Genomic DNA, 17,007 nt, shown 5'->3' on the forward strand with positions numbered 1-17,007 from the left:
ATAGTGGTGACACTCGAACTGCACGGGAGAGCATATAGCTCTCACAGGCGCAGAACGGGATGAGTGACACCACACACTACAATATCTGGCATACCTAATTCCCCTCACATGGTATGGATTGATCTGGGCGAAGGTATGTTCACTTGCCAAGTGAAACGTAGTACTACAGTGGGAAACGAACTCGGACCTCCCAGACGGTTAGGAGCGATGACCACCACACCACTACGCCTAAATTGGCCCAGCACGCAGCGGAATGGGCCTTTAAAAAAGATTTGACCAGTTTTATTGAATCAATTTTTATGTCTACTCTGCAACGGAAGAATATGTTGAAATTACAAACAATGCTGGGCCTTTACGCCGCTTAGGCTTTCTTGTGGTATACTTAAGTCTGTCTTGCCTAAAACATTTTCCGGATTTGTCGTTTTATTTTAGAAAAAATTTTTTAGTTTGAAAATTGTGAATGTCTCATTTGAAGTTACTAAAAAGTTTAGTGACTGTTAGTACCCTGAGTATCAGAGGTTGATTTTTCAAAGAACATATCCACTGATTCTTTTGGTTAGATGGCGGATGACTTATGTAGCAGGGCATGCTTACTCATGACAACCTGATGTCAGACTTTGGTCTTCCTCTATCCGCACTCCATTTATTTCTCAACTTTTTTTTATTCACTTGTCGGTTTGTCGGTTTTGGGATTGTCGGTTTTGGTTTTTTGGTTTCTTAATTTGTCATTTTTGTTGATTTCTAGGTTTGTCGCTGTGTTTATTTGTCGGTTTGTCACTTTTGCCCTTGTCGTGTTGAGTTGGTTTAAAAAATGATTTCTTTTTTTGGTTTGAATGTTTTTGACTTTTAGCTTCACATATTTTTTTCTGAACTTTAATTAACTTTTTCAGATATAATCTGCAGTGGAAACAAAAATAGCTCAGCTTTTAATTTTGATAAAATTTAAATTATATAGCGGTTTTTAACGAGTTGGAAAAATGATCAGAAGTAGAATATAATCAAATTGAAAAATAGTTTAAAAAAAGTTTGAAAAATTAGAATGAAAATAACCGACTTCTAAATAAACTTCGGAGCTTTTTTGTCATTGTTACTTGGTTGGCTAGAATGGAAACGACGTAACCCTGGGAAAGCTTGAATTGATACCGTGGGTAGCACGTATCAAGCTTTCTTCAAAATAATCACGCTTACTTTCCAGCAATAACAAACAAAAAGTAGCTACCGGAGGATTTATTTCCCCTTTTGACGTTAAAGAGGAGAACTTTTTCTTAAAATGTTGTTTTGAAAATAAGTTATCAGATTTTTCAGGGAAAACGATTCCTTAGAAATATCGGCTTCCCTGCCCCTGTAGGACAAAGTAAATAACTATCCTACGTACCAGAGGCTAAATTTTTATTAGAGAAAATATTGTCGATATTTATTCGAGCTGTGATAGCAAATGACTAATGTAATGTTTTGAATAAAAAACTATATGGGCAAAGTTTATAGCCATCACGGCGCTTTACGGGAAAAAAATAGTGGCGGTAGAGTTTGGAACAAACACTGTAAACACTGTAAACACATCCGCCATCGTCTACTCCGCCCCGAGCTAACCTCCGCCTTCAAGTTTATCCCGCCTTCTAACCTATTCCTTTTCTAGTGAGCTTGTGTACACGATAGGATAGTAGAAGAGGAAAAAATACAAGTTCTAATCAAAACGACCGGATCAAAAATGTGATAAAAATGTGACTTAGAAAATAACTAACGACAGGTCAAATTTCAGAAGGAAAAATAGTTTAAGATTGAAATTTTGAAGCTTTGAACTTTATTATTAAAGGAATAATTCAAATAATCCAGGAAGCTATTTGAAAATATCAATTTTTAAGGAAATAGAGAGGATTTATATCAAACACATTCTCAAGAGGAAACAGATCAACATTTTCATGGAATGAGATTAAAACTTTGATGGTTCAATCATTAAAATAACATTTTTTCAATAATCCAGGAAGGCATGAAGGCAAAAAGGAAGGAAGGAAGAGAGACTATGTCTGGGACAGCTGTTTGAAAAATCTCCTCGGTTGCAGATGCTTTCGAAATCAACTTTCATCATTTTTACAAAGAAATTTGCTTTTGAAGACAAAGGTTTCAGACGAATTATTTATTTCATAAACAGTCAGTGCTTTCTTTACTCAGAAGATGTGAAGATTGATGAAGTTTTGTGAAGCAGTACTAAAATCTATCTCAACCTTACGAAATCAAAGGTCTGTTTTCATCATTTCCAAGGTAAAGCTCTAGTCTTAGCCCAAGATTATTGACGATTAATGAGAGAATTTAGTTTCCATATAGCCCCATAGAGGATTTTTAATTTGATATAGATAGTCGATTTACACGTTTTTTTAATAAGAACATCAAAAATTTTTGAAGCCTTTGGATGTTCTTAACTGTTTGAGATACAAGCCTAAAAATGTTCTTAACATATTCTTATTTTCGCCATTTTTGAGTTTTTTGTCCATTTTTTCCAAGAAATTCAGTGTTTTAGAGTCAACAAAGCCTTAAAATGTTCTTAACATGTTCTTAACATTTTGGCCATCGTTCTTATGTTCTTATATGGTTTGTTCTAAAAAAACGTGTATTCCCAACGTAACTCGACGAGTATGTATAACTGGGTGAAATAAGAGATTTCCAATCCTGGAAATATCTTGAAAATATGATATTTCCATATACTTTTGTAAATATGGAAATATGACTTTTCTATACTTCCAAAGTTGTGGAAATATCACATTTTCAAGATATTTCCAATTTTTGGAAATATCATATTTCCAAAAGTTGGAAATATTTTGAAAATATGATATTTCAGATTCGGAAACATCATGAAATATGGAGGCCCGGAAAACCCGAGTTACAAAAACTCGAGTTACAAAAACCCGAGTTACAAAAACCCGAGTTACGACGAATGTGACGTCATAAGTCTCAAATTATGACGTCATAAGGGAACTTCTTAACTCGAAAAAGTTTTTTACTGTTGTTTTGTAACTCGAAATATTTTTTAAAAATTTTGTTTTAGTGTTACCTAACTCGAAAATAAATTTTAAATTTCATTTTTCGAGTTACGTAACTCTAAAACGAAATTTTAAAAAAATATTTCGAGTTATGTTGAAGCGCAACCAAGTTGGCCAAAACTTCTAAAAAGCGCTCTTTTTCTTTTAGTTTACGAATGGGGTTTTTGATCTATAAAACTAGAAGAAGAGAGGAAGGGAATAAAAATGAAAGGGGACAGTAAACAATCTTCTATTTTGATGGGAATTTCTGAAGGTTTTATAGGGTGAAGTTAGGGTGAAGTAGACTTAAAATCTAAAAGATTCGATTACTCGAAATACATTTTGTTGATTTGTTAAATTCAAATTCATTGTCCTTTCGCTAAAAACTAAAAACTTCGGTAGAACTTGTAGTTTCTTTAGGTTTTTCACACATTTTTTAAGAACAAACCGTACGAGAACACAAGGTTTCGAGGGCTAAAATTATAACAATAAGTTAAGAACATTTCTTGACATTCTAAGGCCTTATGAACTCAAAAAACCTAATTTCTTAGAAAATTACAGAAAATACTCACCTAATGCTAATAGTGAAATAGGAACACTTTAAGAAAATTTTAAGGCTCAACTAAAAAAGCTAAAGATCCGAAGGCTTCGAATTTTTAGATGTTCTTATAAAAAAACACAACCAACACATACAGGGTGTCCCTAATAAAAGTATCGAGTTTGAACATGCGATTGAGTAAAAAAGTTTGTGTGTGTTATCGCTAAAATATAAGAACGTTCTCCATCACATAGGCTCATTACAAAAGGTAGTTACAACGTATAAATTAATCAATAGCCCTTTTACCCTTTTACTATTCCCCTGTTGCATAAATGTACGTCTTTAAAAAAAAATTAATAAGAATTTAAATTCCCTCGTTTTACTTTTTTATTGTTCCATACATTCCATTTTTATTATTTTCATAGTTTTACATACGATTCTTTACAAACATGTTTTAATTGTTGCGCTTTTCTCATGATCGTAATTTCGTTGCATTTGTAAACAGGCAGAGTATGTTTTTATTGTTACGTAATGACAAAGAAAAAAGAGGGAGAGCTTAAAATACAATTTTGTGAATACACACTTAAAACTTTCTACTCAATCGCATGTTCAAACTCGATACTTTTATTAGGGACACCCTGTATTTCGTTGAAAAGATTCTCGATTGCACAATGTACAAAATAATATAATGGATTGTAATCGTTAAAATAATTGCTTCTGATTGTTCAAAATCATGTTTATGACGTCTGTTCTTTTATTTTATTATAATTATTGTTTTATAAATTAGATCTTTTGACGCTGTTTCTATCATTTCCGCTTTAAAATAAGTTTCTATTCTAATCGGATCTATTGATTCTTCTCGAAAGAAATGGTGTATATTTATTAATAATATGAATTCTAGAATTTTTGGCCGACTTGGTTTCACCTGAAGATAACTCGAAAGTTCAAATAATGTACTACAATTTCAAGTTACGTAACTCGAAAAATGAAATTTAAAATTTATTTTCGAGTTACGTAACTCTAAAACAAAATTTAAAAAAAATATTTCGAGTTACAAAACAACAGTAAAAAACTTTTTCGAGTTAAGAAGTTCCCTTATGACGTCATAATTTGAGACTTATGACGTCACATTCGTCGTAACTCGGGTTTTTGTAACTCGGGTTTTTGTAACTCGAGTTTTTGTAACTCGGGTTTTCCGGGCCTCTGAAATATGACATTTCCACAACTTTGGAAATATAGAAAAGTGAGAGAGAGAGAGACTAAACCTACCCAAAAAATAAGGGCATAGGCCACATGCCTAAAGCATGAGGATCACCCAGCGCATAAAATAAATTTCAAAAACTAATAAAACACTATGCTATTCGGAAAATAAAACATGAGCCTCTGAAAGCCTGAAAGTCAAACTTTCGTTTGATGAAGTTACAAGGGATTAATTTTTCGATCTCTGAAAGCAGTCGGCTGTTAAAGTACTACCAAAATATTTCTTATAAGAAAAAACAAATATTTGGCTGAAAGACAAGAATCTGACAAGGAAACAAAAGATTACTGTATTTGGAAAATCTAAAGTATCAGAGGTTCACATAAAAATTTGTAAATGATATATCCCTCTTTGAAAAATGTAATATTCTCACATTCGAGTACTAAAAACAACAAAAAGACTATTTATATTATTTTTTTTCTTGATTTTGTTTGGATGGACTGCAGAGACGGTACTGTTATTTTAATCTGACAAGCATGTAAACAAACCAGGTTGATAATTTTTACCTTTTAATAACAGAATGATTTTTTGGATTTTTTATATCAGTTTCTTGACTTTAAAACAAGGTAAGTACTTTATTCTATAAAGCAATTGGTGTAAAGGCTGATATAACCCAAATTCCCGGGGAAGAGGGGTGTATTTTCAGACTGACCTCAGAAAATGGCGACCCATAGAGAGATAACTTTCGAAAAAATTTCCTATCCTAAGAGAGATTTTTCAAACTTTTCATGGTTTTGTATCCAAAGCAAAAAAAAATTGGAAAATCCTGACCTTTATAGAGACTTTTTTGACTTTTAGGTGTTTTGTAACCCTTAGAGAAAGAGGAAAGGTCGAAAATTGTAAGTAAGACTACAAAACTCCTGACCCTGTCTTGTTACCAGATGAATCCCCACCACTGGGTATGGAATGAAGAAATACTAAATTTACCCCGTAAAACACACTACGCTAAATTCTTGTTCCCACGTTGGCACTATAATTTCGAGCATTTCCACAAGATTTTAAGTAAGTAAGTAGTAAGCAAAAGAGTTTGAAATCCAAACTGTTTATAAGACACAGGAAGACTTTATATCTCTTCTGAAGAGATAGGTCTTTTCATTTTATTCCAATTTTAAAGTTACATCAGTACAACGATAATCTCAGAGCAGATTCTGAAACTCCGTGTTTGGCACGTACTCAATCTAAAGGATGGCCCCCGGAAAGTAATCTGCCCAGGTTGGTGGGAGGTTGGTGCACCGCTTTGATATTTTTCATCCAGTTTTGCGATTCTCATTCAACATATCCCTTTGGAGCAGAACATGGTATGTGCAGAATGGATGATCTGTTGTGAGATTAGGTCTGAAGGATTGTATTGAAAGATAAAAATACCCTAACATTGACTTAGGAAGTTTGAAATCGGAGATGTTGTCGATATTATAAATTTGAATTTCATTTCTCTTTATTGCCAATTTCAACTTTCAAGACGCAAATCATCGCAAATAAAATTCGATACGAAAATAGTGTCAATTTGAATGGATTAAAATAAAAATTTGTTGAAATTCTATGATAGCTGAAAATCAATTTCAAGACAGGGACTTGAGTTATGATAAGCTTATTAGTCGATTTGCACTTAACACATATATATTACACCAGAAAAAGTCAATCTCAATAATCAAAAAAATAACATTTGGTGTAATGGATACCAAATTTGCTAGATTACGTAATCAATAATATATACATTTTAATCCTCATTTTCGATCATATTTCAAGTCAACTTGAACTCCTAACTCTAATAAATAGGAAATTTCATTTTTAACAGGTCAAATAAATTTCACAAGATTTGACAAGTTGAAAAACCCATATCTATGTCCCCGTCTCACAATAAAGGCTTATTGTTGTGTTTAGAAATTTGATACATTTTTTCCTGGATTTCTATTTGACATAAAAATTTCAGGTCGATCATGCTAAAGTCTGTATCAAAAGTAATTTACTTTCTCAACGATTATCCAGCACCCACGTTATGCTATGTTTAAAACCCATGAAAAAGAATTTTCGGAGGAAATAAATGGGTATGGGTGCTGAAAAATACGAGGGGCAAATCACTAAAATAAATCTCGTACACAATTTTATAAATCAAAAATAAATCATAAATCAAAAATAAATCAAAAATAAATCATAAATCAAAAATAAATCATAAATCAAAAATAAATCAAAAATAAATCGTAAATAAATCATAAATTAAAAATAAATCAAAAATAAATCATAAATCTCGTACACCATTTTTCGAGTGATTTGCCCCTCGGAAAAATATACATTAGATTAGTATACCCCCTACTCATAGAACCGGTAGGAATTTTTCAGCCAGTGGAGATAAAAATAACGGGGTGAAACTTAATGGGGGTGGATATTTCCTGGGGATTTCAATTCTTTTGTTGTCAATTTAGAAAATTCAATGGGGATGGGAAAAATAGCATAATATTTTGCGTTGAGGATTGGTCTATTTGATTATTTCCAGTGGGGACAAAAATTGGATGATAAGTTTTCCATCGGGGCCGATATTTGGGCCAATTTTTCCAATGGGAAGGTGTCCCAGTGGGTCTGTGAGAAGGGGGTGTTTTTTAGTGATAGTAGTATAAGGAAAGTAATAACATATATACTGTTAGTCTTTCTTGTTATTCAAAGGCACTTTAAAAGATGACATATTTTTCTTTTGATAGGGTCATCTCTTAACATCACTCAAGAGTCTTGCCAACAAGTGAATATAAAACTGATTTATAGTGAAGTGAAATTCACCCTCAATGAGAGAGAAGTACAGGCAAATGATCTCAATGCTGTGCAAATGTGTATGATGGAAGAAATGACGGGCACAAAATCATGTTATAAAGATTGTCACCATAAACATATTGGTTAGTAAATGATTTGAAGATCAATTTTTTTAAATTGTTGAACTTTATTATAAGCAATCAGCGTGGACAAAAATTCATTGATTCTTGCAAAAAAAAAATAGGGAAAAGATGGGAAAAGGCACGGTAAAAAAGCATGAAAGTTCTAAACAACCATGCCTTATAATACCTCAATTTCAAAATCCCCAGATGACACAAAACATTGTTTCAACGATCAACTAACGTTAAATGGACGTTGTGAACATTAGATAAACGTTAAAACAACGTTTTGTGCTAGCTGGGTCAACCTTATAGCCACAAGCCATATCAGACATGAGATAAAAATCTTAAAATTAAGAAAAGTTAAGATATTAATTCTTAAAAAATGTCAGGGAAAAGTGACGAAAATTTTGAGAGGGTGACGAAATCTTCCCCAGACGAATTTTTTCCCCGGTATTTTATCACCAGACCAAAACGTTTACCCGATTTTTCTTCCCCAACCAAAATACGAATCCAAATTTTTTATGCCTTTACTAACCAAAATTAGTGCTTTAAACGTCGAATTACAAGATCTATTTTCGAGCAAGTGAAGGAAACAATTTCATTTGGACAATTTAGTCGGTTTGAAGTGCCTAAATTGTAAATTTGGTCGGGGAAAAGTGACGAATTTGAAATTTTGGTCGGGTAAAGTGACGAAAATGCCTCTAGGTGACGAATTTTCCCCCGACGAAAAAAAACCCCGACTAAATGAAACTCCGACATTTTTTCCCCGATAAGGTATACGAGATTGAAACGATATTGATCAAAATTTACTATCTTGTACAGTTGGATCCGAATACTCCATTCGATGTCAAACAGGCACAATATATGACGCTCGTGAAATTTACATGGAGTTACGATACCAAGGACATGTATACCCAATGAACAAAGGGAAAGTGACGTCATATTTACACGTTTACATGACTTGTGATAAAGGTTCGTACAGTTTTTAAACATAATAACCCCTGGGGGTACCCTGGGGTACCTGGTTTGAGAGATGATGGGTATGTCCGAGCCAAAGTTCAGAAATTGGACCTTAGAGAGACTGAATTTCGCAAAATTTCGTCCATTTTATGACGTTTTTGCTACCCTTAAAGAGACCATTTCCACAAATTTTAGCAAAAAATTTCAAATTTTAGTCTAAATTTCATAATGCCCCCCTTTGAGGGACTTTCGAGAGTGTGAAAAAGGGTCCCTTATGGCTAGCGCACATACCCGCCATCCATTTTGCCTAAGTACCCCACCCCCAGGATAATAGCAGATCTGGAGGTCGTCCAATATGGGGACAAGCAGACACATACTTTAGCCTTGAAAATTAACCTTTCAATCATTCGAGGGTAGGGTTCGATTTCGGCCAAAACTCAATTTCATTACTAGCGGTCAACTGAAAAGAGCTTAAAATTTTGACTATAGCCTACACAAGGATGTGTCGTATGCTACTACGAGAAAGCGAAGAGCAAAATTATTCAGGACTGGGAGATGCCGAGGAATCCTCTAGGATAGTCTAAATCTTAGGAGGCTGCATCATTTTTCTGGAGACTACGTATAACGTCAAAAAGCTTATCGCCAATACCTTAATATGAAGTTGACCAGGGAAAATAATACGTAAAACGCTTAACATTTTAAAAGATTCTTTTTTACAGAATATTTGAGTTATTCGGAACCGAATTGGGAAATAGGACCACACAATGTGAGTTTCAGTTTGCGCATGTCGATCACTATGTATAATACCGTTAAAGATATTGGGTTTGTTGCTAAGCAACGCACAGATGGTATCATCCGAACAAGGGTAGGTAAGAAAGCAACTGAATTTCAACCTGTTACGTGTTTCTATAAGTTTTTATCATAGTCTGTATTCTCTTAAGGGCTACATACACTACACAATATATTGCCAATATATTGACGATATATTGCTGAGCGCCAGCAATATATTGATAAGGTATCCGCAATATATTGTCAGCTCAATTTGCAATATTCCAACAATATAGGGGGATTTTTTAAGAAAGAAAATTCCTTTTTATAACTCCATACATTACGGTCCGAAAACAATATTGTCAAATATTGTTCGTCAATATATTGTGTAGTCTAAGTAGCCCTTTACAAAATCATTGAATCTTTCAAAAAGGAACATACTGTAGTAAAGATTTTATTTTTACATAAGTGTTACCGTTTCATATCAGACATATATTTCATTTTCATGATATTCATGACGTAATGTTTTCTACGGAAAGACCCCGGTTTCTACCAGTAGTGGCAAATTTTATACAAGTTTTGTCTAGTTTAAATTTGCCACTACTGGCTAAAACCGGGATGTTTCCGTAGAAAACATTACGTCATGAATATCATGAATCAGGACGGTGTCTCCCTATTGCTATACTAGGTTGATATAAATGTTTCTCTTTTCCTCTTTCTGGCCACTCTTGCTCCACATCCGTCTTAATTCAATGTGAAAAAGCTTGTAGTTGTAAATAAAAATCGATGAGTAAGCAAATTATATTACTATTATTTAAAAGCAAAAAATGATGAGTGAGCAAAGGATATCACTCTTTTGTTAAAAGTTTTATTTTTAAATAAGAGTGATATCGCTTGCTTACTCATCAATTTTAATTTACAAGCTTTTTCACAATGGATTGACACGGATGTGGAGCAACATTGGTAGTTGGTCATGCTTATATCAGCATAATATAACAAAAAAGGCAGACACTGCCCTGATATGAAATATGTGTCTGATATGAAATATGGGAACTTCTTTTATGTAAAAATAAAACCTTTAAAAACAAAACCTTTAAAAACAGTATGTACTTCATATTTTAGAAATCACTAAACGAATCACTGAGAACATCTTAAGTACATTTAAGTGCTAAAAATTTAGAACAAAATGCAAGAAAAGTACATTATAGACTATCGCCATTCGAGTATAGAGAAATAAAGCACAACAATTTTAAGAGCATATAAGCCCGGAAAATCAAAAAATAAGATAGCTGAGGCTCAGCTCAAACTTACTGGTTCTTATATAAATCTTCACGCAACAAATTTTCGCGGAATTTAATTTCGCGTTTTTTTGACAAATCCAAGAAATTAAATACAAGAATATTCTAATGATTTAAATCACCTATGGAATGGTTTTTTTTTTGGGAAAAATAAGCCATATTTTAAACAAAAAATCCTCTCAACCGCGAAACTAAATTCCTCGAAACTTCCGAATTTTGAGCTGTGAACGGCGAAATTAAATTCCGCGAAAATTTCTTTCCCCGAAAATTTCTTCCCTTAAGGTAGGTTATTAGAATGTAATAAAGTATTTCAAAAGCTTTTTTCAATGTTAAAGGGCGTTGCAACACATACAACTTCATGTTCAAAAAATGCAGTGTGTCAACCTTACAAAGTTGCCTCAATTATTCAATATGTGTAGAAGGAAATTTCACTAAAAGCCTCTTGGAACCAGTTTTGGTATATCGAGACAAGTGTTATGATGTAACGACAAGACCGTGTAAGATCACATTTTAATAATGGTATAATTTGAAATTCTTTTGAATAATTCTTTTCATTGAAATTGTTAAAATATGCTACATGCTTTTTTTATAAGAATAGTTTTATATGGCTGAGGGTGAAGTGTACTTAGAAATTTTTTCCGAATCTGAGGATGCTCTTAAAGTTTTTCTTATAAAAAGTATATAAAACATAAATCTTGCCGAGAGGTCTTGAAGAATCCATTTTGATTTTTTTCACCCTATATTCACCCTAGATTCTCCCTGTGTTACAAACCCGATGAAACCCCAGCCCCACTAGAAAAATGACTTTGATTTCAGCCCCATTCAAAATCCAATGTAAAAATTGCACTTCAAAACCATCCCTACTAAATTTTTTGACTTAGGAACAATAGGATTTTTATCCCCATTAGGATTTCGATAGAAAATTTTATTGTGGATTAAGTTCCACCGAGGATGTGGGACAGGGGCGTTGTTGTCAATTCGCAAAGTCTCACCCTTAAGGTATCCCTAACATATTTTCTACCGGGTCACTGAAACAGTAACAGGGTTGTATTTTCGACAATACTTTAACTTTTAGGTGCACCACAAAGTATACAATACAACAAAACAGCTACAAACAAAGATTCGAACAAAAGTATCATCATATCCTGGAAACAGGTTTGCATGTCTCTCTAAATATTTACAATAAAGTCTCCATTATTGGGCTATTCCAGAAATATTGTGTACCCCCTGTATCGAGGAGGTGTAACGTCCAGGGTGGTCTGGGAAATAAAAAATCCAGGGGGTCTGGCTTTTCAAGTGTAAAAATGCAGGAAATGATGGAAAACCCAGAATAGTCAGTAAAATGAGGTGGAAAAATTGAAATCGGGGTCACCTTCCCAAAAAAGGCCCTGTCAACATAGGGGTGTAATTCTTTTCTGGAATAGCCCATTCCAGCCTTCTGTTACTGTCGAATACATGCCTTAATTCCAACCCCTCCTCAACAAACCAGTTCTTAAGACATATTTTATAAATCCATAAAGCTTTGATGGCAAAAATATTAAGAACAAGTTAAGAATAATGTGTTGAGGATTTCAGGGATCGAAAACACCCAATTTCTTAGAAAATGGGTGAAAATGCTCACAAAATGGTGAAATAAAAAACATTTAAAGAACATTTTTAAGCTTAAAATTCAAAAAGTTAAGAAAATCCAAAATTCAAAAAAAAAAAGAAAAAAAGAATGTATACATTATATCATAAGTTGGTCTAATGTCGACATCCTTCTTTAGAGTTAGGAATAATAGGAAGGTCGGAATCACTGATAGACTCATCAACTGATTGCTAAGCAGAGAAAATTAGTTACAATCAGTGATTCCGACCTTCCTTATATTCATATCTCTAAAGAAGGATGTCGAAATTAGAAGAGGGATGTCGACATTAGACCAACTTACGGTATTAATTATCTCACTCACAGCCTTGTCAAAGTTGTCATTTGAAGCAGGACTTGTTACGAAGTGAATACTGGTACGGTGATAACGAAACACGAGTCAACGGTACCACGAATAACACCTTTATAAAGCTACCACAACATTCGAAAGGTTACAGAAAGACTGAATTTCATGTGAGGTTTTGTATGGATAAAAGGGTTTGCTCGAAATATACTTCTATTTTGATTTGCAATGGTGGTTATGGAAAATGTGGAGATCATATGCAAGGTACGTTTGAACATACAGGGAAAAAAGAAATCACTTTTGACTTTTTGACTAAATTGATCGTGAAAATTGAAATTTTTCAAAAACATTATTAAGCTATAAAATTTCACCGTGATTTTTTTAACTGTTACAATTTCTCCTCACCATGATAATTTTGGTTGATATACTTTAATCGGATAAACTTTCGCGGGGATTAAATTTTGTGTTTGGGCCTATCCGCGAAATTCAAATTTTTCGCGGGTACTTAATTTCGCGGATGAGGCCCTGCCAAATTTCCATTAGGACTTAATATCGCAGATTTTTACGGATGACACCCAAATCCGCGAAGTCCGCGAAATTTTATCCCCGCGAGAGTTTATCCCATTAAAGTAATACTATGAGAAAGGGTGTGATCTCCTTTTTTCGGATTTCTCCTTTTTTAATTGAAATTCCGACACAGCTTCATGTTTCGATTCGATGTTCGATTCGCCAAGTTTCACCCAAGATTTCTTACTCTTATAAAGAATGCGTGTTAAGTTTCCATATGTTTAATTTCTAAACTTATAACTTTTATAACTTATAGATCACAACGAGTCAACAGAGAGGAAAGTCTTTCTTTCCATAATGGCAGCCTTATCCTTCTTGATTGTTGGGGCTTTTGTTTTTCTCATACTGAAACGTATGCTGAAAAATATTGGGTAAGTTACAAAGTTTTTGTATTGCATTGTGGTAAATTCTTTGATTCCAATGATAATCGTAATCCAATATTTTTTAAGAATAATATGTTTTTTTAAGAGGACAAAACGAGGTTTATCTAAAGAATCCTGCCTTTACTAAAAATAGACAAAAAGAACGACAAATTTAAAAAAGAACGACAAATTTCACCATTCACAACCCCGACCGAAATTGACTGTACAACGCCTTACGTATTCATTCCTCTTTGGTTATCATGGGAATATTAACTACATATGGTTTAAAGAACGACAAATTACGCATGCGTGGTACAATGCAGGATTCTTTGGAAGAACAGAATGACAAATACCCCTTTGCTTAATTGTTGCCGCAATAATTTAACGAAATAGTCAAGATCATATTATTTTAAGTTTCATTGAAATGAAAAAGAATTTAATTTCATTATTACATTTCAAATATCAAACTATTCGCGTTAATTTCTTAAAATTGTTACAGTTACAGACAGACATTATCGGATCAATATTCTAAACATGACTGGACTTTTTCCCTTAAAAAGACTGTAATTCAATTCAAAATAAAATAACACGTCAAATTATATTCAGTGCAATATGATCCAAGAAGAAGCTTTGAATAAGGATCATTTCACATGAACGGCTATCGTTATATCAAAGGCTGAAGTTAAACACATTCCTCTTAATAAAAAGTCAGTAATTCGACTCAACTAAGAAATTCCAAATAAAAGCATTGTAAGGTCAAGCTCAGTGTACAAAGTTGATGAGTGTACAAGAACTTTGCTTTGAACAGTGCAAATTCAATGTAACATGACTTCAGAAAAATTATGAATACAGTTGGCTCTCTCTAATTCGAACTTCAAGGGATAAAAAATTTTCTTCGAAAGAAAAAGAAAAGTTCAAATTACAGAGAGTAATAACCACTTTTCAGCTTTGGAACAAATATTATAGTTCGAATTACAGAAAAATTCGAATTAGAGAGAGTTGACTGTAATTCACATGATAGTCATTAATTGTGATGAGAAGGTTAATTTTCAGAATAGTGTTTTGTTTGCATCAATCTTTATCCCGAAGCTCAAGGAAAGGAGATTGGGTCAGAGTTTAAGAGGGTTGTCCGAGATTGTTACAAAATACAGTTAACTCTTGCTAATTTGACCTTTAACGAGAAATTTAATTTGTTCGAATAACAGAGAGATTCGATTTAGAGAGGGATTAGTTTGAATTAAAAAAAAAATCTAACAATAGAAGTTCAAATTAGCGAGAGTCCACACTTTGTATAAACATTTGATGTCATCTGACCCTAGTAAAATCGAACTTACTGATCTTGACACTACTCTCCCTTCGTTTTATTTTCAGATATACCAACTGTCGCCAGGTGAGATTGATTTATTGCTTGTTTTTCCACCAGTATTTTTACTTTTTAAAGAGCTCTATAAATAAAAGAAGGATGCAGTGTTTTTGTATCAAGGTCAAGACATGGTTTCGATTAATATGATCGTTTGAAGGTAAAAAAGTACCACTAGTAGAGAATTAAAATATTCACGCTGGAAAAATGACAACGGCCTTTATTTCCCTATTATTATAAGTCGAGACGATTAAAAAATTACATTTATAAATTTGATAAATTTCCACGGTGAATCTACTTCCTGAGAAAAAAACGGGGTTAAAGCTTTTTTCACACGTACGTAAAGTTTTACTTTAGACCTTACGGAAAATCGTTCGTAAGGCTGTCTTATGGGAATTTCCACGACATTATGTAGAGTCTTTGTTGTTTAAGAGGGTCTTACGTGACTTTTCCTTCCGTTCAAAACTTTTTGAACGTAAGCAAACTCTACATAAGGCCTTAAAACACTACGTAAGCTTATAAAATTTTACGTACACGTGAAAAAAGCTAAACTGGAAAAAAAACAAGAATGTTTTATTAAAGTCCAAGAACATAAAGACCCAGCCGGCACACAACGTCAAAACAACGTCCATTTGACATTCATAACGTCCAAATAACGTTATTTGAACGTTAAAACAACGTTGTGTGCCAGACAGTTAGCACGTTACTTTAGACAAATCTTTTTTTTCAGGACAACAAACCGTTTATTGAGAGAAGCACCAATACGCAACAACAAAATAACCAGGACGGCTATTGGAGAGAGGTCGAAAATGAGGATGATGATGACGACATCTTTTAATGAAGTTTTCCCGAGTTTTCCAGATTTCTTTATCAAATACATCTTTTTTTCTATTAGAACAAAGTATATTAAAATTTTGAGTCAAAAGTTTAAAGGGCTAATTTAGGAACATCTTATAAATTTGCAAATCCTAGATATTATGAAATTTCTTAGGGATATTACCGGTTATATGACGTCGATGTTTTTATGAGGTTTTCCAGAACTTTTTACAATCCCTTTTTCATTTAATTTCTTTCATTTTCCTAGAGGTTTTGGCAAAAAAAAAACTATGATTTTGGTTTAAAATTCCTGGTTTTAAAATTTTCGTGAGCATTAAATTTCGCGAATTTTTGGAAAAACTCGTAAAATATAATCCTCGCGTAAATTGATCCACTTAAAGTAGTACACCTTTTTTCCTATTATAGAACAAAGTTAAAGATTCAGTAAGATTACGAGTAAAAAGTTTAAAGGGCTAAATTAGGAACATCTAACAATTTGCGATAATCCTAAATTATACAATTCCTTGGGGAAATTACCCAAAAATTTGCCCCAAAAATGAGAATAAGTTATAACTTATAAACTTTTGAAGACTTCAAAAAAGCTGCCGCTCTTAATAAAAAAAGATCGTGGGCTGTTTAATTTGGGTGACTCTGAAATCAAAAAGGTGTCCCAAATTGGTATCCCAAATAGACATTTTCGAAACAATCATGTACAATATATAACTTATGACAAAGATGTTATTATTTTTTTCCACTTTTATGAAGATATTATAAAGTATTAAAATGTATATATTTTGATTTTTGTAGTGAAATAATCAAAAGAAAAATTTTATTTACAAAATCTCTTATCATTCAAGAATGAAGTAATAGGTAATTAAGATGTATACAATCGCTCCCATCCCAGGGCGATTAGCGTGACTGATGAGGCTTCTTTCTTGCATGATGCGGGATCAGGAAATTTTCGCAATCGTGACGAAACCAAAAATTAGAAGAGATGGTCTCGTGATAATCTGTACCAGAGTGTATCTCACGATTATCGTAGCCTAGTGCAATGAATTTTGAAATTAGCCGTAGATATCGGGTTTGTGTACAGACTAGTCTCGTGAGGGGTCCTACTCCATTTAGTATTCATAAGAGGGATGGACTAACCTTTTCAAGCCACATGTAATTACCCCCTGAATTTTTTTCTGGAAATTTTTCTTGCATGAAAGGGAATGGCCCCAGTAAAAAAGTTTAAAGGTTTGATAGATACCTTTTGTTAGATTGGGCTTGTAGCT

At 33.2% G+C, this 17,007-nt stretch overlaps 1 protein-coding gene across 1 annotated transcript; it reads left to right on the top strand.

Annotated features, from left to right (window-relative positions):
* Window positions 1-5,185: 5,185 nt before the first annotated feature.
* On the top strand, window positions 5,186-15,752 carry LOC136818605 (uncharacterized). The gene is made up of 10 exons (XM_067074936.1): window positions 5,186-5,376; window positions 7,504-7,692; window positions 8,494-8,643; window positions 9,351-9,500; window positions 11,033-11,194; window positions 11,773-11,852; window positions 12,649-12,889; window positions 13,449-13,563; window positions 14,926-14,944; window positions 15,645-15,752. Exons 1-10 carry the CDS (start codon window positions 5,331-5,333, stop codon window positions 15,750-15,752), a joined length of 1,260 nt encoding a protein of 419 aa, XP_066931037.1. The 5' UTR covers window positions 5,186-5,330.
* The last annotated feature ends 1,255 nt before the right edge of the window (window positions 15,753-17,007 follow it).

The sequence above is a fragment of the Clytia hemisphaerica genome, unplaced genomic scaffold (genome assembly GCF_902728285.1).
Source record: "Clytia hemisphaerica strain Z4C2 unplaced genomic scaffold, Clytia hemisphaerica genome assembly, whole genome shotgun sequence".
In the NCBI taxonomy this organism is placed as follows: Eukaryota; Metazoa; Cnidaria; class Hydrozoa; order Leptothecata; family Clytiidae; genus Clytia; species Clytia hemisphaerica.

Excerpts from the sequence above, each read along its gene's own strand:
- LOC136818605 (XM_067074936.1), top strand. The coding sequence starts at position 5,331 with ATGATTTTTTGGATTTTTTATATCAGTTTCTTGACTTTAAAACAAG. Across the intron at positions 7,693-8,493 it reads TTGTCACCATAAACATATTG|TTGGATCCGAATACTCCATT; the intron begins GTTAGTAAATGA and ends TATCTTGTACAG. Across the intron at positions 11,853-12,648 it reads TCATCATATCCTGGAAACAG|CCTTGTCAAAGTTGTCATTT; the intron begins GTTTGCATGTCT and ends TCTCACTCACAG.